The following is a 25,625-nucleotide window of genomic DNA, read 5'->3' as shown; positions in this document are numbered from 1 at the left end:
TTTGTAGGTAGTTTTAAGTTTAGGTTAATTTTTATTGCAAGTTTGATTTTAATTATATTTATGGTTTTAAATAAAACAAAAATATATGAAAAAAAGAATAAGAATACGTAATATGCAGTCAATAATTTATTTCTTTGGCAAGTAGAACATTTTTTGCATGTTAAATAGTTATGAAAAATTTTTACCTTTAAAATTGAATCAGTAATTAATGTCAGTGATATTTAAAAAGTAATAACAAAATCTAAATGGATTTTTACCCACTTGACTTTTTTTACAAAACTAAGTTTAAATATTACAAGATAGCTGCGCTCAGCAAATATTTACTAAAGTTGATTCTGAAAGACCAAATATAAATTATACTTCTTCCAACAGCTGTCCCCAGTGGTCTTATAGCTCAGTAAGCGTCTGCATTTTAAGGCATCTTAATAATCTTATTACCTACGTCTAATAAAAGCCTTAGAAATCTGTCCTAAAATTTCTAATTAACCAATTACTTTCAGCGGTCATGTAAGAATCTTTTCAACTGAAAACAGAAAACTGGCCTTTCGAAGAATAATGTAGGAGCTAGGGTTTGAACTCGACCTCCAAATTGAAAGTATAGGTAGATACTTAATTACTAATCGGTTGATTATATCAATTTTGGGAGTATATTCGAATAAAACTATATGAGTGAATATCAATAAAAATTTAGATAGTTATCTGTAATTAGTCTAAAGTTAATTGATTCCATTGTACTACCACATCAAACATCAAACATCAACATTTATTCAGCAAATAGGCCACAAGGGCACAGTTAAGCCATTTATATTTAAGTTAGATGCATGAAAGTGTGTTAGCGTATGCTATAGACTTATATGTGTACGAATTAAGTACAATAAATACAGTACAATACAATTTACATAGGTCATTTTCGTAACACAAATGAATCAATTAAGTTAAGACTAATTACAGCTTCTTATTAACTGCGGTTACTTACGTAAAAAGTTTTTGCAGTTCACTCATATTTTGTGTACAGTCACCTGCAATAATATGTTACACAAAGAAGGCAGCTAAAATATCTGACACGATCTTATTTGTAGAGCCATAAGAGCGTGTCACATAGTTTTGCGGCGTTCGAAGAGTAACATATTATTGCAGGTGACTGTACCTATTTGTAACTTGATATCTTCTGCTCTTATCGGTGCAGTTTTCTGTCGTTTCTTTTTACAGCAATATCATTAAAAAAAATATTTTTAAAGAGGTTTTTAAGCTGCTGAAGACATTATTCTTGTTTTTTCCAAGGAATGGAGGTTGAATAATAATCGCGAAGTTTGCAAAGCGTAGGAGGTGCACACTAAAGGTCACCATCCGAAATGTCAGTCGCCCACGCCCGCCCACGATATCACCTTCCCTGATGCTGCCATCGGTTGCTAAGCATTCGCCTACGTAAACCAGGGCCCGGAGACAACATACGTATTTGTATGATTTCATGTACATATATGTTTATTTTTATATTAAATTCTATAAAGTTATGTACTCACTGTAATTGCATGAATTATCTTCTTCTTCCTCGCGTTATCCCGGCATTTCGCCACGGCTCATGAGAGCCTGGGGTCCGCTTGACAACTAATCCCATGATTTAACGTAGGCACTAATTTTGACGAAAGCGACTGCCATCTGACCTTCCAACCCAGAGGGTAAACTAGGCCTTATTGGGATTAGTCCGGTTTCCTCACGATGTTTTCCTTCACCGAAAAGCGACTGGTAAATATCAAATGATATTTCGTACTTAAGTTCCGAAAAACTCATTAGTACGAGCCGGGGTTTGAACCCGCGACCTCCAGATTGCAAGTCGCACGCTCTCACCGCTAGGCCACCAGCGCTTCTTAATTGCATGAATTATATAGTAATTTAAATTGTATTTTTCTTAATTACTCGTAATGCATGTTAATTATAAGATGTAATAATGTTTTGAAAAGATGTGTCCCGCCGAGTTTGTTGCCGGTCCCATATTGGGATACCCTCCTCCAATTGAGGGGAGATTTAAATCTTCTCGGGGCAGAGGTGTACGGTTGGAGCCGGTTTAGGTTTATTTGACGTTCATAAGCGCATTCTAATATGCCTGCTTGAATAAACTATTTTTTATCTTTTATCCTTATCATACCAATCGCTAACGAAAAGGCAACTGTCACTGTCACACTAATATGGAAGAGTGATAGAGAGACACAAAGCGATTCGATGGCGAAGCGATTGTTACTTTGGCTAGGCCACCAAGTTCGACTATGCTCTGTGAGGTAGGTCTCGTCATAACTGAGCAACCTCTTTAGGAATCCAACTGTGAAAACGCCAAAAAATTACTATTGCATACAATTTGTATCATTCATATATGTCAATGTTTCCTATGGAACATCAGATTTTTTTTGCCATTTCCAATTTGGTCCCATACTAAAAAATGTACAGTCACCTGCAATAATATGTTACTCTTCGAAGGCCGCAAAAATATCTGACACGATCTTATTTGTAGAGCCATAAGAGCGTGTCACATATTTTTGCGGCCTTCGAAGAGTAACATATTATTGCAGGTGACTGTACCACCCATAATCAGTATGATCTACATACAAACTGATATAGCAAAACCAATCTGTATGTAAGGTACATTGTATGTTCTTGTATGTATGAGATCTTGCTAGTTTGGTTCGGGCACTCGCTTCGCTCACACACCACCTTTATACAACAACCCACTCGTTTCAGTTTGGCAGCGGCCCAACGGTTTGTTCGACTAATTTATATCTATCGGAAGTTTGACTTCAAATTCAATGTCACTTCTGGTGGATTTTAATTGAAGGGATGTTTACAAAAACAACATCACTATCAGTTTTTGAAGTTTACTTTGCCTTTCCGAGCTGGTGTGGCGAAAAAAATATTTTTTAAGCTCCAAGTCATAAAGAGGGGTGTTATAAGTTTGACCGGTAAGGGCCACTTGCGGACCAATCACTAACCCGGGGTTAACCGGTTAAACCTGAAATTACCATGATTAAAAGTACAATTTGATACTAGGTTAACGGTTTAACCGGTCAACCCCGGGTTAGTGGGATGGTGCAAGTGGCATTTTTTTTATAAACTCACATTCTATTTCCTAACCCGTTCTGAGAATACCGAAGTCACTAAAGCACAGCCTTTCAGAGGCTATAGCCTCCCTAAATCTGAACGCATCTGTAAGCTAGCCCCAACCAAAGTAGATAGACATTTAAAGAGTAGTTCAACTCCCAACAAAGGCGTATCGCGAGTCGCACGCAAGAATCACGTGACGAAACACCCGAAAAGGGCACCGCTAACTTAAATAAACCGGGATAAGTAGAAACAAGCAGTCGTGCGGTTGAGAATGTCCTAAGTATTTGAAATAGAAATAGAAATATTTATTATAAATTAATTAAGTATCATATGTTTAGCCAAATATGGCATGCAAACTTAAAGCTAAAAATAAAATAAAACTTTTATTACAATGTCAAAACTAGTTAACCAATACTAAATCAAGTAAATCATTAATATAACATGCAGTCAAGTAGAGTTTAATTATTACATATATTATATTTATAAATTTCTTTAACATCTAATTTAAAGTCACTAGGTATAATTAAAATACATTTAGTTAATAGAGTAATCCAGAAAAGCTTTTAAAGAATAAAAGCATTTATCTTTTAACCATTTGTGTAATCTGGTAGTAAATAATTTGTCGGGTAATTGTCTTATCTCACATGGCATCTTTGGAGATGGGTTACTGTCTCTCTCTGTATGCTCTGGAGAAACAAAATGGCCGCCTGAAGGAATGACGTCAGCAAGGCCACGCCTACTCGGTCGATACAGCCTTCAACACTTTGGTAAGGTAGGTTTGAACTCACAGGATTTTAAAGGTGCTTACTACCTTTTGTATAAATCTGTAATCATAAAGTGTTTCCTTGAGAAATTGCAAGCAAGGCATTATTTAAATAAGACCATTAAAATAATAACAAAGTCAATTTGTAGCAGACAAAAGTAAAATCTTTCTTAATGTTGCCTATAACTAGGGCTCTTCGAGTTCAATATAATAACGCGTTCCGAGTGATGATGAGACTGCTATTCCGATTCGGATTATGAAATAGACATCTATTAGACATCTTTGAGACATCACCAAGATACGATAACGATATGTTTAAGATCTAACCTGTCAAATTTGACATTTGCGCGATTCTGGAGATACTCTTGAACGATATATTTCCACAGGATATGACTCAGAGATCTAATTCACATCTAATAGATATCTTACTCTTTCTAACGTAAAAGTGACATTGGTTGCCCGAATTGCGCTGCAAAAGAGAACTAGTTGATATCTAAACTATAACGGATCTAGAATGGATCTAGTACGTGTCGTCTTTTGTGAATATCTTGAAGTTCGAATACGGCAGTGCCTCGCTTCTGTAGCGCATCAGGGATGTTTGCTGAGGCGGGCGTCGATTGTTTTCAGGCGACCATAATATGCGTGTGCGCGCCGCATCCCTGATGCGCCGCGTGCGGGACAGTCCCAACACCATCTTGAGAATGATAGCGGAGAAACCAGACTGTCCCATATTGCTCCACTGTGAGGGACTACATTCCCCTACAAGTATGATATAGTGGTAGCAAAAATTAAGAGTTTTGCTACCACTGTATTATATCTATTTGTCAATTTTGTGTGTATATGTTGTGTTTATGTGTAATTCTTGTATGTTTATTGTTGTGTATAGCTCTGTGTGTAAATCACATGAAATAAATAATTTTGAATTTGAATTTTCATGATTATAACTACAGGACGATTCGTTTTTTGTATTGAATTGAAATAATAGTAATATTTGCGCAAAATATTTCTTAAGATTTCTATGGTTAAGCCCAGAAGAGCTTATTTTTGGGGATTCACGCTAGAGAGGAAGGGCAAAAGTCACAGCCGATCCCCACCTTCTTGAGCGAAGCCGCGGTCACAGTATTTATAAAGACTACCTACTCAGACTACTGTATATCATTATATTATCATACGCCACTTGTTTAGGCTACAGTTATTGATTTACAAATTAACTGTGAAAGCGATATGGACCGGATATCAGATAAGCCGCAAAAGCGTCGGTGATAACACGAGTGGACAATTTGGCAAGCACAGAGTAATGATGAGTTATAGAGCTTTTAAAACAAGCAAAGTTTGCATATTCGGGTTAAATCTTGGAAGCTAAATTAGATCCACTTCCCAATTTTGATAGCTGAGACTTCACATACATATGTAAAGCCTGACTAGTAATACACGGTGTAACATGAGATAGCCGAATAATTTTAACCACGCATTTCTTAAGTCAAAAGAAGTAAAAAATGTAATGAGTTAAGATCAATTTCGCCAAAAAAAAAGTTTTTTTTTGCTTTGTTTTTTTCAAGTTTTTGAATGTATTTGTACTTAAAAAATAAATGTTATTGGTAAACTTGTCACTTAAAATTGATTTTAACATTTTATTTTCGTAAAACCTACTTTTTGCAAAGTGTTACTTGTCACTTTTTGACATTTATCGATAAAGATATTTAGACTACGTTCCATAGCAGTAACATCACCATCAAAAAGGCCTTTTACACTATGTAACAATAAAAAATAGTTTTTTTTTATAATATCTCTGAAACTAGGCGAATTTCAAAAAAGTTTATAGGACATTTTTGTCTCTAAATATGATCAGGAATACGCTGTTAAAATTATTCGGTTTCCTCATGTTACACCGTGTATATGATCACGCGCCATGTTGCGGAATTTCGGTAACATCATCTTGCCATCTCATAGTGGGTCTTCCTTTTCCTCTTTTTCCTAGAGGTCACCTTCCATGACTGTCCAGCGCCTGTCTTGGGTACGTGCTACATGGCCTGCTTTTAAGTCATAATGTATTGTCTATCATATTATAGTTAGTCATAAAACTGAAACCGTTAAATTTTCAGGATTTTCGTAAGGTTATTCTATAGATAGGTTAGGTTAGGTTTGTTTTATGGCAATCCTGAAAAGTTACGCGTTTTTGAGAAAAACCAATTATGACTAACGAAGATTCGGACAAACATTATGACTTAAAACTATTTGGGAAACAATAGAAGCCCACAAGCTTTATTATCAATTCATGAAAGCTCTGTATATTATCTAAACTACAATATATTCTATTATCTCAAGTGCTGTATTTTGATTCCGAAACCTTTCAGTGTCACGATGCCCGCCGCGAAGGACGCAGGTGAGGTGAGAAATAATAGACTTTATTCATTTATAATTTACTAAAATATTCAATGTTTATGACATGACAGTATCCCCCTCCCCCCCTCATTACTCTCATTAGTATATCAGTCTAAAAAATTAAATTGTGCTTGTAGTAGCATTAACAAGGAGAAGTTTCTGTAGTTGACAGATTTCTATAGGAAGAGTTCTAATAAATTTAAATTTATGGTAGCATTCCATTTCTGACTGCAGCTGCACTACAAGTACTGAACGCGTCGTTGTTGTTGTCAATTTACATAGTAAAATGAACAGTAATGCAGCTGTCGTTCGAAATGGACTGACACCTTTAGTTTATATATGGTTTAACGTAAACTTAAATTCCGTAATAGAATTATCAGAATATTCCATTAGTATTCAGTTTCAGTAAGTACTGTATAATTCTGAGCGATTCATCGTCACCTCGAACTATTGAATACAGTCTGCCACAAAAACTAAGCCTTCATCATAGCTCTTATCACCTTGACAATAGAGTCGATTGCAGTAAGTACATCTATAGGCTGCGGACTGTACCAGTGTACCTATATACATACTGAACAGTTGGGAACTCGGGGTACTAACTATATACATACTGGGACTGTCGTGTGCTGGGTGCTTCCACCAATGAAGCCTAAAATTATTAAGATCGGCCGTATGCTTGACAGTATTTCAATTATATACTACACCTTATAAAACAACGGCCCCGCCGCGTCTGTCTGTTTGTGAGTTTGTTCGCGGTTAACTCAAAATCTACTAAACGGATTTTCATGCGGTTTTCACTTATCCATATAGTCTGTTCGAGATCCTGAAAACGGTGAAAAATAGAGATAATCCTCCTAATACGTGTGATACCTCGTTAGATTCGTCATGATGCCTAGAAAAATGTATTCGAAGGCGTGTATTAGCACACAAAAGATATCAAAAGTTATAAGCAAAAAAGGGAGGGAGAAGTAGTTATTTTTTATTTCCCCAATATCTCAAAAGTATTAATATTTAAGAAACCAAAATTAAAATTATAAAAGAGGAGGATATTTTCAATAAAACATTCCATACTTGCAGAACTGTATCTCCATTATTTATATGTACATTTTATTCAACTCTGAACACCGCGCCGCGCCTCATTTTCGGGAAACGCGCGTGGCGTGAAAAAGCGATTACGTATCATTACATATAATTTTAAAGGTACCTATTTAATATTCATTGAAAATTAAAAAAAAATTATGGTGTATTAAAAACATGTCAACAAATGTGCTACTTGTAGCAATTTATCTTAAAGTTATTTTTTCAACAAATTAGACAATAATTTATTAAAAATAATTTCTCGAACTTCCTTCTTTATTGAAAACGAAAAAAAATGTATATTAAATAGGTAACTATCGTAAAAATTTGTCGCCTTCTAGAGCTCTTCTCATATACTTGCTTAATAGGATCACGTTATAAAAGTTTTAATAAAGTTAATACTTTGCTTAAAATAAGTTTTAGAATAACATAGAAAATTGTCAAAAATCGAAAATCAAGGTAAAATTGTAAAACTTAAAACAACATTACAACCAACAGTAGTCAGTAACTTAAGTCATTATCAATAGAGGTGACAGCAAGGTGTCATCTATTGGGCATTAGCATGTCGAGCATTACGTACTTGACTTACTGTATTTCAAGCAGGGACCGTATAACCGGTTTTATTAAATACCTGTATATAAACTGTCAAACGAATACCGGTTAAAATGTTATACCTATATTCGAATTAGAGGTATTGCTGTCATTCCGTTTTTGTCTTTATCGCTAAACTACACTAATTGACATAATGAAATACCGGTATTCATTAATACCTCAATAATAACAGGTATTCAGTATACCGGTAATGGTTATCGTATTTAATACCGGTATTCATTGCACTTGATCAAAGAGTAACCAAAAACTTTGCGACAAAAGGTTAAAGTTTTTGTTAAGTCCTCATGCTAATATTGATCGCTGTACAAGCGAAATATTTCATAATTTATGAGCGTAGCAAGTGGTTCGAAATTGCGACCGTTTCAAAGCACGAGGTTAATGAATGAATTAATGAAAAGAATTAACCCCAGAAAACATTTCCATATGAAATATGAGCGCCGCGCCGGCGCGCCGCCGCCGCCATCAAAATTTTCGCGCCGCCGCCGCCGCCAAAATTTTCGCGTCGCCGCTGCCGACACTGCGCTATCGCCGTGGCATCGGCGTGACCTTGTTAGATACTAGAGTCTGTCTAAGCTAACTTTGCACCGATTTGAACAGAACAAAGTGAGGGAGTGTTATTATAATATAAACGTCATATTTTCATAGAAATTTGACATTAACGATGTAAATATCATCGTTCATCGTTCACACGTTGTCGTTGCAAATGCTATGCAGATTAGTTTGATCGGGAATTTATTGCTTTTATATAAGGTGCTAACAAATTAGGTACCGATATTTTAAGAGATGGTACTTTATTATATAAAAACAATTAACTTTAAATAGAAATCAAGAAAACTTTTCATATCATATTTTTGTTTTATTTACCGAACAAAAAAATAAATTAGAATTATATTAAAAAAATTAATTAAAAATAATCATTACGTGCATTTAACCACATAAAGAAAAAATACATAGAGTGCTCATGCTCACTCCATACATCAGTTTTGGTACCAAAAATACTATTCTTTTCGTAGTCAACATCTAGTATCGAGTAACGGAATTATCAGTACTGCTACTTGACAATAGATGTTGCACCGACCGAAATGTCTAATGCTCAACAACTTTCAGCGAATATTAAACAAGGATTAACTGGAACTTATTTTCAACTCCTTCTGCTTTAATATTAGTTGTAAATAGTTGTTCAATACAATTTTCGTGAGTCGCGACATTTGAGACATCTAGTATCAAGTAGCGGTACTGATAATCCCGCTACTCGATGCTAAATGTCAACTACGAAAATAATAGTCTTTTTGGTACCAAAACTGATGTACGGAGTGAGCACTCTATGCTTACTATATTTGTCTATGATTTAACTGACAAGATGTTTAACACTTTCTGTTTTGTCAACAATTGTTTGTGTTAAATGTCATTATCATCAACGTGTCATTTCATTTATCAACGTGAAGTGGCCAGTTAAAAAGAGGACTCATTTAATTATCTCATTAACAGGGTGTTTTTACGTAGCAAATTTGTTTTCCAATTTTCTCAAAAAAACATAAAACCTAAATGTTTCATATTTAAATATATTCCAGGAGTCGAGTATTATCAGCTGTAAAAATATTGGTAGCTAATTTGTTAGCACCTTTTATTAAGTTCGGATATATAAATTTTTTGGCTAATATATATTAGACTGCATGCTTTCTCTTGTCTATGCTTAATCTAAACATGTGGCAGTAGTTAGCGATTCGGTGGCCAGGCAATGTCAATGAATAAGAAATAGGTGATATGGAGCCTAACCTACTACGTCTATTCCAGAACATATCCTCAACAATTGCATGTAAAGGTATGAGCACGATAGTTGAAGTCACGCACACAACAACAAAATCATGTAATGACAATGAGATTTTGAAATTAATATTCTTTTTAGGGTTCCGTATTTCGTACCAATATCAAGTTGATATCAACTGTAAAAAAGTTTCTTGAAGGTTTTTTTTATAGGCTTTTAATATCGTACGTTTAAGTCGCATTCACTCATTGATTCATTCATACTATTTTTGCGATTAGTAGGTACTCTGTGCGAGCAGTGTGTGTAATCATTCACCTCTCCTGGCGATACGTACATAACCCTAAATAACTATTATATTTGACTATAGCTACCCGCACTGACTTCGCACGGATAACACAAAACCTTAACAAATTGTACACCTAAACTAAAGCTTCCTCAAAAATCTTTCTATTGATAGCTGAAATCCGCATGAAAATCAGTTGAGTAGGTTTTGAGTTCATCGTCAACATACATTCATATAGTTACAGACAGACGCGGCGGGGGACTTTGTTTTATAAGGTGTAGTGAATTAGTGATAGATTCAATTAACAGTAACCTCACAATATAAAGATGTTCATTGTGCTGCTTATCTACAGTTCATGGCATGAAAAACTTTTTTCCTACCATAATTCAATAAATAATCCTTGAAATTAAAAGGTTTGAATTATCTTCGCATAAACCAAGTTTTCAAGGCTACGCCGCCGATTCGCCGCCACCGCCAACCAATTTTGACCGGCGAACCGTCGCCGGCTAAATGCCTATCGGGCGGCGCGGCGCTAGACGTGCGCGCCGGTCGAAAATAATTGGGCAACGGCGCGCCACCTAAAAATCCACGGCGGCGGCGTGGAATTTTTCAACTTTTCACTATTAAGACGTATAATGAAAAGTCATGCTTAACCCTTAAATCGACAAGGGAAAAAAAAATCTTAAAAACTGTGTTAGTATCATTATTTTGGTGTTATTATCTTATTAGGTATGTGGTTGTTTATTGTAGAAAAATCATGAAAAAAATCTATTTATAATAGTTTCGAAAAAAACATAGGTATGACAAATATGTTGGATGTTGCCAGGTTCGGTGTAAATAAAAAGATACGCCGCATAATGAAAAGACGTCTAGTATTTTGGACGTTGCCGAATATACAGTACTTTATATGCATGAGGTTTTTTTTTGTCAATATCATGTTTTTTTAAAATTAATATAGAATAATTGCATTTTAATTATAAATACACTTACTGATAATGTCAACTTATAAACTAAAGTAAAACCTATTTTTATATTTTTCCAAAAAGTTTATAGCTCGTAGGTGGTAAAATTTTACCAGTCATTGGCGTCATTTTATTAACATTAAATCAAACTTAGCGGGGTATCGTAGGATGCAGCAACATCTGAACAATGGTATACAATAATGCATGTAATTTTATCAATATTTTCGTAAGAAATTTCTTAAATGAAATCGGGTCTGTCTCTTGATGTCTTGATGAACGCACAGGAAAAAAAATCCGTAATAATATTTTTTTATCTATTTGGTTCATTACGTTGTAATACGACAAATAATGACTTAGTATGGTGTTGGTGCGACATAAAATAGTAGAAATTCAATTATATAACCAGAAAAATTCCGTAAGTACGTAATTATTGCCATTTTTAAGTAAGTATTTTACGTCAATAATGTGAGAGTTACGTACGAGCCCTGATGCAAATGATTTCGTCTAGTTCCGCGCAACAATTTTGTTTATTTTAATAAATTTTACACATGAACATATAATGACCCAGTAATGGGAACCATAATAGCAATGTTTAATGTAGTTTATTTTGATCGTATAATAAAATTGCATGAGACTTTTATTGCTGAAAAAAAGGAGTTTTCAAAAACGTTGTCCAAATCATATTGTCCTCTCTTACAGCACTGCTGCATGCATGGGCTCGAAACAAAATTTTTAGTACATTGGCAGAGCCCTATTGCTTTCTCTGGTAATAGCCCTTTTCACATATGTTGTAATACTACCCGTCAAAAAAAAAAATCATAATTTTTTTTCTTTCAGTACAAACGGTATTTCTTGTATTTGGATTTAGTTATTGCAGAGTATTACCATATAAAATTAAATTACATTAGTATAAGCATTAAATATTAGTAATTTTTAAACAAAAACATTATTTTTGAACAAACGCGTATACCTCAAAAAGTGGGGTCACCTGACGAAAACATATGCATCGGGGCTCGTAGGAAGTGGCGCCCGCAATAATTTTCAACTATTTCTTATCGGACTATAACCTATTACATATTTTAACGCTGCATAATACTGTCTTATAAAAAAATATTCGGCGCGAATTTTAAACTACCGGCGGCGGCGGCGGCGCGCGGACTCCTTATGGCGGCGGCGCGCACGTCTAATCGGCGCTCATATTTTTGAGATTATAAACTACATACATAATAAAATACAATTAAATCAACAATAAAAAAACCAATTAAAAGAATCAAATGAACGCTATTAAATATTTATCCATCAAAATCATCACCTAACAGCTAATTTCACCAGCAACATGAAAACGGGCATTCTAAGATCCGAATCTTAAGTATTTACAACTTTACAAGCGGGCCGGACAATGTCCTTGACGAGTAGCGAAGGAACGAATCGTGGTACTACTACAACCGGTATTGGGACTTACTTATTACCGGTAATAGCTTTAGGAGTAAACTATCAAATAGTGGTATTTGTTGTCAATTGGCTAAACCGATAACACTATTGAATACCGGTATTCGAATACCTCTATTCGGAGCTTAAGTGATATAAATACCCAAATTCAAATTACACCGGTTATACCTCAATAATAACCTGTAGTCAGAATACCGGTAACGGTCCCTGATTTCAAGTAGGTATAGATTTCGTATCAAGCTCTCATTAAATCATAAAGTTAGGTTTTTTGGTAAAATTTTCATTTCAGTATAACCTGCCTCTATGTATCTCCAACCTTAAAGAAATATTTTGGGCCCGATTCGAATTTTGAAATAGACATCTATTAGATATCTCTTAGACATCACCAAGATACGATAACGATATGTTTACTCTATCTAACGTAAAACTGATATTGGTTGCCCGAATTGCGCTGAAAAAGAGAACTAGTTGATATCTAAACATCTATTAGATATCTTTTAGACATCACCTAGATACGATAACGATATGTTTAAGATCTAACCCGTCAAATTTGACATTTGCGCGATTCTGGAGATACTGTTGAACGATTTCCTCAGGATATGACTTAGAGGTCCAATTCACACCTAATAGATATCATACGCTATCTAACGTAAAAGTGACATTGCTTGCCCGAATTGCGCTGCAAAAGAGAACTAGTTGATATCTAAACTATAACGTATCTAGAATGGATCTAGTACGTGTCGTCTCTTGTGAATATCTTGAAGTTCGAATACGGCAGTTTATCTTGAGAACCCAGAACTATTAAGCTATATAAGCTATAACTTATCGTTTATGAACAGAAGACCACCTTTTTACCTTCACGTGATATATTTAATCCCAATGACATACTGCCGTATTCGAACTTCAAGATATTCACAAGAGACGACACGTACTAGATTCATTCTAGGTACGTTATAGTTTAGATATCAACTAGTTCTCTTTTGCAGCGCAATTCGGGCAGCCAACGTCACTTTTACGTTAGATAGAGTAAGATATCTTTTAGATATGAATTGGATCTCTAAGTCATATATCCTGTGGAAATCGTTCAAGAGTATCTCCAGAATCGCGCAAATGTCAAATTTGACAGCTTAGATCTTAAACATATCGTTATCGTATCTTGGTGATGTCTAAAAGATATCCAATATCTAATAGATGTCTATTTCAAAATCCGAATCGGGCCCATAATAAGTCGGTGAAAACACCCAACCCAACCCACGCCGAGTACATACCCAATACATAGACATTACATAGCGGCGCGGATCGATACTAGACAGCTGTCTCGCTCTAACATCTCGCCTCTCTATCTACAAGGCTTTGACGCAATTAGCCTTTATATATCGTCGTTTTAGTCACTAGTTGTGAACCTTATTGTTAGGGAATAAGGTATAACTATGATCACTTTAGTAATGTTGTATAGTTGAAATATGGGCTCTAAAGGTTTTTGTTACAATCAGTGACAATTGTAATTCCTTCGTTCTTCCTTTATTGCATTTTGAAAGGGTTTCGTTTCATGTTTTTAGGGTTCCGTATCTCAAAAGGCTAAAAACGGAACCCTTATAGGATCTCTTTGTTGTCCGCCTGCCTGTCAGGTTTTTACTAAACACGTAAATAGTTTCACGTTAATAATGATACGGACACTTTGTTAAAACAAAATCCGTGCAGAGTTAGGTTGGTCTGATTTAAAATGCCGTAGCTTCAGCGTAGCGGGTCTACGCCGTACGTCGTAGCAACGATAGGTACAATGAATCCCTTAGATTACTTAGAATAAAAAATCGGGGGCCTATTTCACTTGTGACCTGGCAATTCTATAGCTAATTCGGTACAAATTTATGAAAAAAGTGGACATATTTGTTCGTATACAATGTAATAGTATGTTGAATGCAAATAAATAAATGAATGAATGACCTCTTACATCATATCTACGTTTTTAACCGACTTCCAAATCCCAAAGGAGGAGGTTATCAATTCGGTTGTATGTTTTTTTTAATTATTTTTTTTATTTTTTATGTTTGTTACTCCATATCTCCGTCATTACTGGACCGATTTTGAAAATTCTTTTTTTGATTGAATGTATATGCATACAGATTGGTCCCGTTTCTATCAAAACCCAGTTCTGATGATGGGTTCCATGAGGAATCGAGGGAACTCCTCAAATCTTAAAGGCATACATATAGTGATTTTTGGGATTTTATCATCAAATCAAGCATATACATCCAAAAAAGTGACATTTGATGAAGTGGAACTGCTGATGATGATCAGAACGGAACTCCTCAACGACGCATAGTTCACGGTTGGCGATTTGTCCTCTTCGTTATGTTTGTTAAGCAAGTTCAGTTTTTAAGCTACATTTTTGTCAAGCTCGAGTTCTGATGATGGGATCCATGAGGAATCGAGAGAACTCCTCAAATCTTAAAGGCATGCGTATAGTGATTTTTGTAATTACATCAAAAAATCAAGCATTTTCATTAAAAACTGTTGCATTTGATGAAGTGGAACTGCTGATGATGATCAGAACAGAACTCTTCAACGACGCATAGTTCACGTTTCGCGATTTTTCCTCTTCGTTATGTTTGTTAAGCAAGTTAAGTTTTTAATGCACATTTTTGTCAAGCTCGAGTTCTGATGATGGGATCCATAAGAAATCGAGGGAACTCCTCAAATATTAAAGGCATGCGTATAGAGATTTTTGTGTTTACATCAGAAAATTAAGCATTTTCATTAAAAACTGTCGCATTTGATGAAGTGGAACTGCTGATGATGATCAGAACAGAACTCTTCAACGACGAATAGTTCACGTTTGGCGATTTTTCCTCTTCGTTATGTTTGTTAAGCAAGTTAAGTTTTTAAGCCACATTTTTGTCAAGCTCGAGTTCTGATGATGGGAACCATAAGGAATCGAGGGAACTCCTCAAATATTAAAGGCATACGCATAGATTTTTTTTTGTATTTTCATCATAAAATCAAGCATTTACATTAAAAACTGTCACATTTGATGAAATGGAACTGCTGATGATGACCAGAATAGAACTCTTCAACAACGCATAGTACACATTTGGTGATTACGAATTTCGATTTTGACTTGGACTGGGTCCCGGACTCGGACCCAGAACCGGAATACCCGGATCCGGTTCGGACCCGGACCCGGACCTGGACTCGGATCCGGGCTCGGACCCGGACTCGGACCCGGACTCAGACCCGGACTCGGACCCGGACCTTGACCCGGAAAACCACTATGAGACCTTAACTAAATAAACCACTATGATTACCTACCATAAAATGTGTAAGTATATAAGTATGATGATGCCAATCTTACTAGCCCCTCCCGCTTAAACCCCCGTACACCGCACCGCATGCGCCGTTAAGTGGGTTAGGTTAGGTTTGAACTGCGATCCTCACAGAACTGAACTGCTATCAGAGAAGTGGGTTAGGTTAGGCTAGAACTACGACCCTTACAGAAGCGAAATGCTAGTAGAAAAGTGGGTGGTTTTACCTCCTTTTCTACATAGTAGGTATACCATCTACAATAATCTTTCACCGGCCCCCATAGAAGTCGGTTTTTTTTCTTAAAAATTATTTATGAAAAACACCACGTGATCACCGATCAGCCGTCGTAGAAAATGATATTTCGGACGCCACGGGCCGGGCCCGGGCCGGTCTGGCGACTGGCGAGTCGTGTCGACGAAAGAACCCAGTTTTCGCCAAGTTTATTTCAAACCTCAAAGATAACGGACAAATCATTTTAGTCCTTATCGCGTGGTCACAATCGCTGGAACTTTACCAATTTCGCTCGCCGCTCACCAGAATATATATCTCAAGTTTTCTCTTTATCGGGTCTCATCTTCAAAGTATACTCGCGGGCAATAAAAAGAGATTTTTTAGATTTATCGTTGTATCTTTCAAGCTAAATTGCAATAAATAAATGAAATGAAATGAAAATACAATATACATATGTTACAATAAAAAAAGCGCTGGTGGCCTAGCGGTAAGAGCGTGCGACTTTCAATCCGGAGGTCGCGGGTTCAAACCTCGGCTCGTACCAATGAGTTTTTCGGAATTTATGTACGAAATATCATTTGATACTTGCCAGTCGCTTTTCGGTGAAGGAAAACATCGTGAGGAAAGCGGACTAATCCCAATAAGGCCTAGTTTCCCCTCTGGGTTGGTGGAAGGTCAGATGGCAGTCGCTTTCGTAAAAACTGGTGCCTACGTCAAATCATGGGATTAGTTGTCAAGCGGACCCCAGGCTCCCATGAGCCGTGGCAAAATGCCGGGACAACGCCAGGAAGAAGAAGTTACAATAAAAACTTTCATCTGTGACCTCCGGGAAGAATTTAGAAAAACGCTGGACTTCCTTTTCGTGCACAAGGAAAGTGTAAATTAAGGGTAACACATGCGCGTTGTCATTCTTTAAGGGTTTAGTTATGAGTAGGTATGAGTTCACGTGAGACTACGTCGTTCGCTTTTCAATTACCTAATTGTTAGTTAATTATGACTGTAAATATTATTTTTATGATGATTCAAGATTTATTAAGAAGGTATGTACTACTATCATCAGATATAAAACTATCTAAACTTTCCCAATTGAAACAAAAGACGGTTCATGAAGATATTTAATTTAATTAAGTATGATTCACGATTTACGTAAAAAACTAATTATCTTATCCTAAGAACTTAATTGTAAGACATTTGAAGGATTATGTAAGTTAAATACAAACTATATAATCTATAAAAACTGCTGAAGTACCTACTTCAATATTAGTCGGTACATAAATTACAAATTACAAAAACATTACGAATTAAGAAAAAATCAAGCAAAATGTAAGCTTCAAAGTGGTCCACTCAATTCCAACTCGGATAAGGTAAGATAAGTCAGATAAAAAGGAATTAATCTGCAAAAGTAGGTCGAATTAAACATGGCTTTGTGATTCCAAGATGGCTGTTCAAGCTTTTTTAATCTCGCCTTTGAGTTGAGACTTAGGCGAGGTGGATTATGCCAATGCTTCTAGTCAAAGAATATCTTGAGAAAATATTTTACGATTTTCTTTCGTGTATGAAGCATGGACCGTTACCGGTATTAATAACTATACATCAAAATATCTCATAGCGTGCACAATATTTCTTTGATATTATAGAATATACCAAAATACGTAAGGATAATGATTGATCAAATTAGCAAAAATATACGAGTACATAAACAACCGCGATACCGAAATTGAATGCCGGTTAATTTGTATAAAAAATATACCGGTGTTCGGTACCTGGTAAGAAGCGTTTGATCTACGTATTTATTACAAGCTTTTATTTAGTTTCACCTGACCGTTGTCTGTCTGTGTGTAATAAAATCTTGTAAGTTAAATTTAATCCACTTCCCGGTTTCCGATTGAGCTGAAATTTTGCATACATTTGTAAGTCGGGTGACAATGCAATATTATGTCATCGAGCTGTTCTGATGATGGAGACAGGAGGTGGCCATAGGAACTCTGTGATAAAACAACGAAACCTGATTGTGTTTGGGGTTCTTAGAATTGTCTCGATACTCTCGATGAGTATTAGTTGCCTGTGAAAAAAAAGTACAGTCGGCGATAAAAGCTTGTACCAAAAATTGAATTTTTGCCAAAACTTATTTTCTTGATCTTTATTATTTACCTCTTGATGATTCATTAAAGAAACATGATTTACGTACGGATAATAATTTAGTAATTAGTCGTATTAATTTATAAAGAGCAGGTTTAATTGATAATAACTTTAGGTATTTATTTAAAGACGGTAAAAAACAGCATGAGGGCAGTTAAAGTTAACTGGTGTTTTTTTTAGATTACAATAGTTCCACGAAAAAAAATTTCTCTGTAAATAAACTAATGAACATTTAAATTTGGCGTATCTAAAACCATAAAGTATCACTACCTACCTAAACGAAAAATTAATATTTCGCATTAAAATTGTTTTTAAATAAATGAACATATTAAATCGTGATTATTAGATACTATCGCGAATTATGTGCCCATAAGTTTAATGTTAATGCAAAATGACCTTATTTTAAATGTATATCGAAAGTACGCTTTTCATTACATTTTTCCTACTCAAACCGACCACCATATTCAAATCACGTCTCGCTAACAAAATCATCCATGAAAACGAAAAACTCCAAAACTTACAAACTCTTTACAGATGAAAATGAGGATTCTTTCCACCCTCATTCTGGGCGTTTTACTACCCCTAGCGGCGCGCGCCGACCAATCACAGCTCGAGCTGTCCGAGGGCCAGCCAATCAGCGAGCAGCTGTTCGGCGAGGGAAAGAGGCAGATAGAGACGCCGGAGGTGGTTCTGCAGTTGAAATATGACCGGGGGGAACTGAATAGGATATATTTGGCGCAGTTTCGCAAGAACAAAGAACGCTGGGCGCCGTCAGTGCCTGCCACAGACAATCTGTGTTCGGACCTGTGTCACTCAGGTTTTTTTTTGTTTTTTTTGTGGTTTCGGTTAAGTGATGTGAGTGCTTGTGTTTATGGTTTTTATGTTTGTGGAAACTTGTTTTGGATTATGGAGGCGGTAAGTAAAAGTCTTTTTATGTGTGTGTTAAATAAAATGTGCTCCCTTTTATCATATTTCATTTGTTTGTAAATAAAAATTAATTGTTATACAATATTTTAACACTTATAACTTTAATCAGAAAAAGTTTCTATAATATACCTAACCAAAAATTAATAATAATAACAAATATCAATGAACTCACACCACACACAACACAAAGGAAAAAATCCCTTAAATTAGTATAATGTTTTTGGTTTAAGCGTTTTGTCAAGAGCTTATTATAATACAGGGTGTTTGGTACATAGTTTGCCAAATTAAAACGGCAGATAAGTTGAATCATTTGCTAACTTCTCATGCCTAGAAAAACAAAATTGGCCATGGTTTTTTTTACTACTACGCAAGTAAAAATTTGAAATTTACGAAATACTGTCATAGAAGTGAAAATAATTTTTTGCACCAAATTAAAAATTTCTAGGTCTGAGAAGGTATCAAATGACTCAACCTATCTGTCGTTTTAATTTGGCAAACGATGTACCAAACACCCTGTATATCTCATAACGGATATTTATTTCGTTTATGTATATGATGTGAGCTAATGTACCTAACAAAAAATATAAAAATTGAATTAAATTTAAAAGTGTAAGTGTGGCCATCCTTAATATGCACTTGATTTATTATTTATTTCACGAAATCACGAAAAATAATTAATAGATAGTAAATATATCTGCCAGAGTATCTACCAAAAGTTGTATAATTTTTTAGACAATGAATTTAACGATACTTTTGTAATCAAGCTTAGATATTGTGTTGTAATTACCAGAATAAATAAATAAATAAATAAAAATTAGACGATGAAAGTGGGACTCGCGTGGGATCGAAACAATATTTTAGGTTATAAATTAATTTTAGCCTACCTACCCTTTGATCATTATTTATTTAATGAGATTACACAATTAAATAAACATACAATAAAATACTACTTTAATGTCCTACTTACTTAAACTCTTTTTAACTTGTTAGTTAACATATTAGTGTAATAATGAATATTATCAGGGCCCATATTGGGTCGCATAATAATTGATTGTCCCAATGTAATGTTACGCATAAAACTCATTTCGCATAATTGTTACTGTGCTGGAAATATTAACATTTCTGAGAAATTATAACACAAACCTAACCTAACCGACCCTATTCTAAAAAACCTATGCAAAATATTTTCGATAATACTTTCTGTTTTAGCTGGAGAAAAAATATGCGAAAAGAGTTTTATACGTAACATTACATTATGACAATCAATTATTATGCGACGAGATAGGATCCCATATTTTCTTACATATTGTTTTCTTCTTTCTCGATATACAGTGTGTATTTTTGATACAACCACGTATTCTAAGGGTAGTAAGTTTAGTATAGGCCCAATTGGCCCAAATGTATGAACTTAATAATTATGTTTAACTAAAGAATTGAAATTTTTAATAAAAAAACTTTCGTGAGGCTCATATTAAATAATTATATTAAAACGGGTCAAATATAATTTAACGACTTGACATCAAAACTGCAATGCAATGCCACTCGCAAAAAAAAAGAAATATTTATTGCACTCTAACTCTATAGTTTTAGGGTAAGTAAATAAAAAAAAATAACCCGTATCATCAGACTGAACGCGTCGGTTCAATTTGCTGTTGTATTCAAAATACACACTGTCACAGAATAAATAAAAGTACTATTAGGTGCAGACGACTCACTCTCTAACAAAACGCGTCTGTTACGATCAGCACAGATATGGCCGCTAGGTGGCGACAGCGCCACGCGCGGCTTATGACTTTCCCCAAAATTGGGGTGGAACGGGTGTACTCTTAGCTACCTGTAGTAAAGCGACGAAATCGCGGAGTGAGCCACGCCTGACACTGTATTCAATCTATAAGTACTTATTAGAGTAGGCTACTTTTAGAGATAAACTGTCATTTGACTCTCCAAAGTAGACCTTAATTGGGATAAGATTGGCCAAGTAAATAAATAAATAAATAGATAAATAAATAAATTAATTAATATTATATATAGGACATTTTTTACACAAATTGACTAAGCCCCACGGTAAGCTCAAGAAAGCTTGTGTTGTGGGTACTAAGACAACGATATATACAGGGCGTCCCACGGCTATGCCACATGGAGGGAAAGTACCCTCAATATTGTAGATGGAACATTTTACTGAAAGAAGACATTATTTTAATTTAAAAAAACAATTTAAACTGCATTCATAGATTTTTAAATAATTACACGATTGAACCGGGAATCAAACCCGCTACATCAGAAAAAAAATCATCCTGTAGCTTTATCATACCGATCGAAAGGCTTCATCATAAGGATTATTTTTTGCTAAATAACATAGTGTCAGAAACAAAAGGAAGACCATGAATTTTAACATTTGATGTGAAATTTAGCGAAATAATCAAAAGAGTGCGGCTATGTATTCAACAGATTGAGACTCATTTTGAGGATTAATAAATTAAATTGATTAATTTGGAATTAAAAATGTTAAAATTCATGGGCTTCCTTTTATTTCTGACACTATGTTATTTAGCAAAAAATAATCCTTATGATGAAGCCTTTCGATCGGTATGATAAAGCTACAGGATGATTTTTTTTCTGATGTAGCGGGTTTGATTCCCGGTTCAATCATGTAATTATTTAAAAATCTATGAATGCTGTTTAAATTGTTTTTTAAATTAAAATAATGTCTTCTTTCAGTAAAATGTTCCATCTACAATATTCAGGGTACTTTCCCTCCATGTGGCATAGCCGTGGGACGCCCTGTATAATATATATAAATATTTAAATACATAGACGCGCTATGCGCAACGAAGACCTATGGCGTATATGCCGGCAAACACCCATCGGCCAAGAAATCGCGACACGGAAATGGAGATGGGTAGGGCATACTATTCGAAGAGGGGAAACAAATAACGCAACCATCGCTTTCGGTTGGAAACCGCCGGACGGAAGCCGTGGCCTCGGGGCCCTCGGGCGCCCTGTACACTCTTGGCAGCGGTCCGTCACAAATGAACTACGAGCGGTCGGGTTGAGCTGGAGCGAGGCCAGAGCGGTCGCTGAAGATAGGAAGGCGTGGCGCGAGCTTGTGAAGGCCCTTTGCACCTCTGGGGTGCCTTAGGACAACAACAACAACAACAAATACACAGAAAACAACCATGACTCAGGAACAAATATCTGTATCATCATACAAATAAATGCTCTTACCAGGATTCGAACCCGGGACCATCGGCTTCATAGGTAGTGTCACTACCCACTAGGCCAGACCGGTCGTCAAAGTGAGTGAACAAAGTGATTACTTAGTTCTCAAGCCCCCATATCACCCGAGCCGTTTGATAAGAGATCGACGTGCCCCTCAGAACATGAAGGTACTTTCTAACAAGGTTTAGCTTGCCCACAAAGTACGAAATCTCTATTATCTAGGCATATGGACTATTTAAAATCTCTTAATAAATATAATGTGAATAAAATTTATTAGGGTATTTATTAAGTTTTGTATGGGTTATTGTTGTAACAAATATCTGTGAAAGATGCACCGTTCTGCCTTGATTGGTAATTAAATAACGATTAAGTACATACAAATAAATATAGTAAATAAAATATAAATAGGTATGAATGCCTAAAATGGCTCGTGAAAGAAAACCTCTGTCCCGAAAAAATCCGACGTAAGAAACGCGACGGGACTCTCTTTTTATAAGCCCCGTACATTAACTGCAGGGGGCAGCATAGGAGCTGTCAGATTTTTGGCGCGAGGCGTAAATGTGTCGTTTATGCTTCCGATGTAGCCCACAAGATGGCAGAACTTACTATGCACAAGGAAACGTACCGAAGTGAACGGTAGATGGTAGCACTTGCTTTGGTAATGTACATGTGCACATATGTTTCAGATTCAGGCCACAAAATAGCAGACCTCCCAACGTGCACGGTCCCTATAATAGTCTGCACCTTACCTAGGCGAAAAAATTTTGCCTACAAAAGATGTCTATGAAGCTACCTCCTTAATGAGTTTTATAGACTTTAACATTGCATTTCCGTAAATATCATTTCGTGGTCAATGTGAAACAATTTAATAATAAATCAAAAATAAATAAATCAGTTACAAATAGAAGTCGGGACGGCTCAAAGGAATTATATATTACCTATATTTGTATATTTAATTATAATTATATATTTTTCTGTGCACAGGACTGGGCGGTCTTCCCTGCGGCGAAACATGCGCAGACATGATCCCAGTGGGCCTCAAGTCCCACCTGATGGAAGAGCCACACGAAAACGTAAACATAACAGACGCAGAATACGGGGAGCCTCGTGTCGGTGTGTGTCCGACACTGAGCCAATACGGACTGGGTAAGTACCACTAGTGATACCTCACACTGAATTCATAGACCCACACGACATCACAGATGCAGAGTACGGGGAGCAACATGAGGCTGAGTGCTCTACACTGTGTCAAAATGGCTTTGGTAGTACGTAGGTATCTGAACTATCTGAGTAAGACTGCTCGCGTCAACGCTGCAACAGCAATGATGCAGTCGACATCCGAACCAAGTCTAACTAAAACGCAGTGTAAAAAGACCCTACACCGACAATCTGGTCCAAAATGTAGGCAATAGTTGGACGTGGGCAGTTCGTGATCATTCCTATTGAAGACATTGGAGAGCAGTCCCCACTGCATTTCAGCAGTTTAGAGAGCAGTTTTTGCGATAAAATGATCTCTGATCGATTTGTCAAATTTATTTTTGTCGTCTTTGTGGTTGAAATGTAATTTTGTCAAACAGGTCAGCCGCTGTGCGCGTGCAGTAGTGGGGAGCTGCCGGTAGCTTGGGACGTCGTCTGTGCTGCTTTCTGCTCCGACAAATATGAGCTGAGAGGTGAGGTCCTTCACAACTTGAGATGAGAGAACTTGCATTACTTAATCTGCTTGTCTTGTTTCGTACAGACCGCAATCTGATGATTAACCTTTCATATATGTGTGGTAGTTTAAAATCGTGGGTTTGAGCCTCGGTGGTGAAAAATCGTTCTAAATAAAAACTGGTGAAGTGCGCGTCGGACTTGACAAAAAAATCACGTTTGTTGTATGGGAGCCCCACTTATATATTTATTTTTAGTATTTGTTGTTATAGCGGGAACAGAAATACATCATCTGTGAAAATTTCAACTGTCATGGTTCATGAGATACAGCCTGGTTCATGAGAGACAGACAGACAGATAAACGGACAGCGGAGTCTTATTAATAGGGTCCCGTTTTTACCCTTTGGGTACAAACCCTAAACAATGCAAAGGGTTGACAAAAAATTCGGTCATGATCTTTATCATAGATACAGTCACCATCATATACATATATCGGAGCGGCCACGGTGCACAAAATTATCTGAACACGCACTCTAACGCCTTGACAATAGAGGCGTGTTCAGATATTTGTGAGTGCCTCGGCCGGTCCGATATATCTGATGGCGACTGTGCACCGACAACAGGTTCAATACCTCAGTCATATGCAGCTCAGGAAATCGTAAGAGAAAAACTTGCATTTATCTTCTTTTTAGCCTGTTGCATCTGATGGTCCTCTTTTAAATGGTTGGAAAATGAATCGACACATAATTCGCAACATATAAACAAACCATCATGTTATTAAAACTGTAAAGCCCTTTATCATATATGACTGCCCAGGTTGTCCAGCCTGCCCCACCGACCTGACGACTGCTACTGCCGCGGCGGGCCGTTCCGTGGCGACCGCCCTCGTGCTGTCCACCGCCGAGGGCTGGACGGCGTGGTGCAACGCTCAGTGCCGGCAGGGCCACGGCGGGGCCGCCTGCAACTGCGACCGAGCACCCTTCCAGTAACCAACAACTAGCCTATAACTGTAACCAGTTGTAGTGTGTGTGCTATGCCTCACCCACACACAAGCATAGCCTTAACATCCTGGCAGGGTCGCCATGTGAGGTTGGGCGTTAAAGGGAAACAACTAGCTTCGAGTATAATGACTTAAATAACACGTACATGCACTTATATATGTTAAGGCTATGCTTGTGTGTGGGTGAGGCATAACACACACTACACAGTATATAGGATAACAACTGACGGCAACAATAACATACCTCGCTAGGGAAGCGGTGACCAGTCTTAACCAACTGTAACCTGCAAGAGTAACCAACACTCACGTCAACCTCTAGCCTCCTAAGGCCCACGGTCCTACTTATAGTACTTAAACATTTCGATGTTTTAAACCATATTAAAATAGGAATAGAGTTGCAATTGTTTTGTTTTGTTAAATTTTCAAACAAGACAACTCAAGTCTATTCTCTGCATTATAGGTTCAAATTACAGTGGCAAATTTTGGATTTTTGTTTTCTATGGCTGGGCCTTGGAAGGCTATAACTGTAACCAGTATCTAGGATAACAACCGACGCCAACGTTAAATATAATAACATACCTTGCTAGGGAAGTAGTAACCAGTCTTAACCAACTGTAACCTACATGAGTAACCAACACTCACGTCAATCTAGGCTCGCTCGGAAAATGAAAACGGGTTTATGAGTTAGAAAAATTTTGTCGCTGTTACGTAGGTACAATAGGTAGGTACAGTGCATAACCCATTGCAATAAGGTGAAAAAATGTATAAATATT

At 36.4% G+C, this 25,625-nt stretch overlaps 1 protein-coding gene across 1 annotated transcript; it reads left to right on the top strand.

Annotated features, from left to right (window-relative positions):
* Window positions 1–6,223: 6,223 nt before the first annotated feature.
* LOC134676902 (uncharacterized) lies at window positions 6,224–24,864 on the top strand. Its single transcript, XM_063535285.1, has 5 exons — window positions 6,224–6,241; window positions 18,591–18,873; window positions 23,187–23,348; window positions 23,780–23,872; window positions 24,669–24,864. The coding sequence occupies exons 2-5, from the start codon at window positions 18,591–18,593 to the stop codon at window positions 24,839–24,841; spliced, it is 711 nt and encodes a 236-aa protein (XP_063391355.1). The 5' UTR covers window positions 6,224–6,241; the 3' UTR covers window positions 24,842–24,864.
* The last annotated feature ends 761 nt before the right edge of the window (window positions 24,865–25,625 follow it).

The sequence above is a fragment of the Cydia fagiglandana genome, chromosome 25, assembly GCF_963556715.1.
Source record: "Cydia fagiglandana chromosome 25, ilCydFagi1.1, whole genome shotgun sequence".
NCBI classification, from domain to species: domain Eukaryota; kingdom Metazoa; phylum Arthropoda; class Insecta; order Lepidoptera; family Tortricidae; genus Cydia; species Cydia fagiglandana.
Note: the sequence above shows the minus strand (reverse complement) of the source record. Positions and strands in the feature narration are given on the sequence as shown.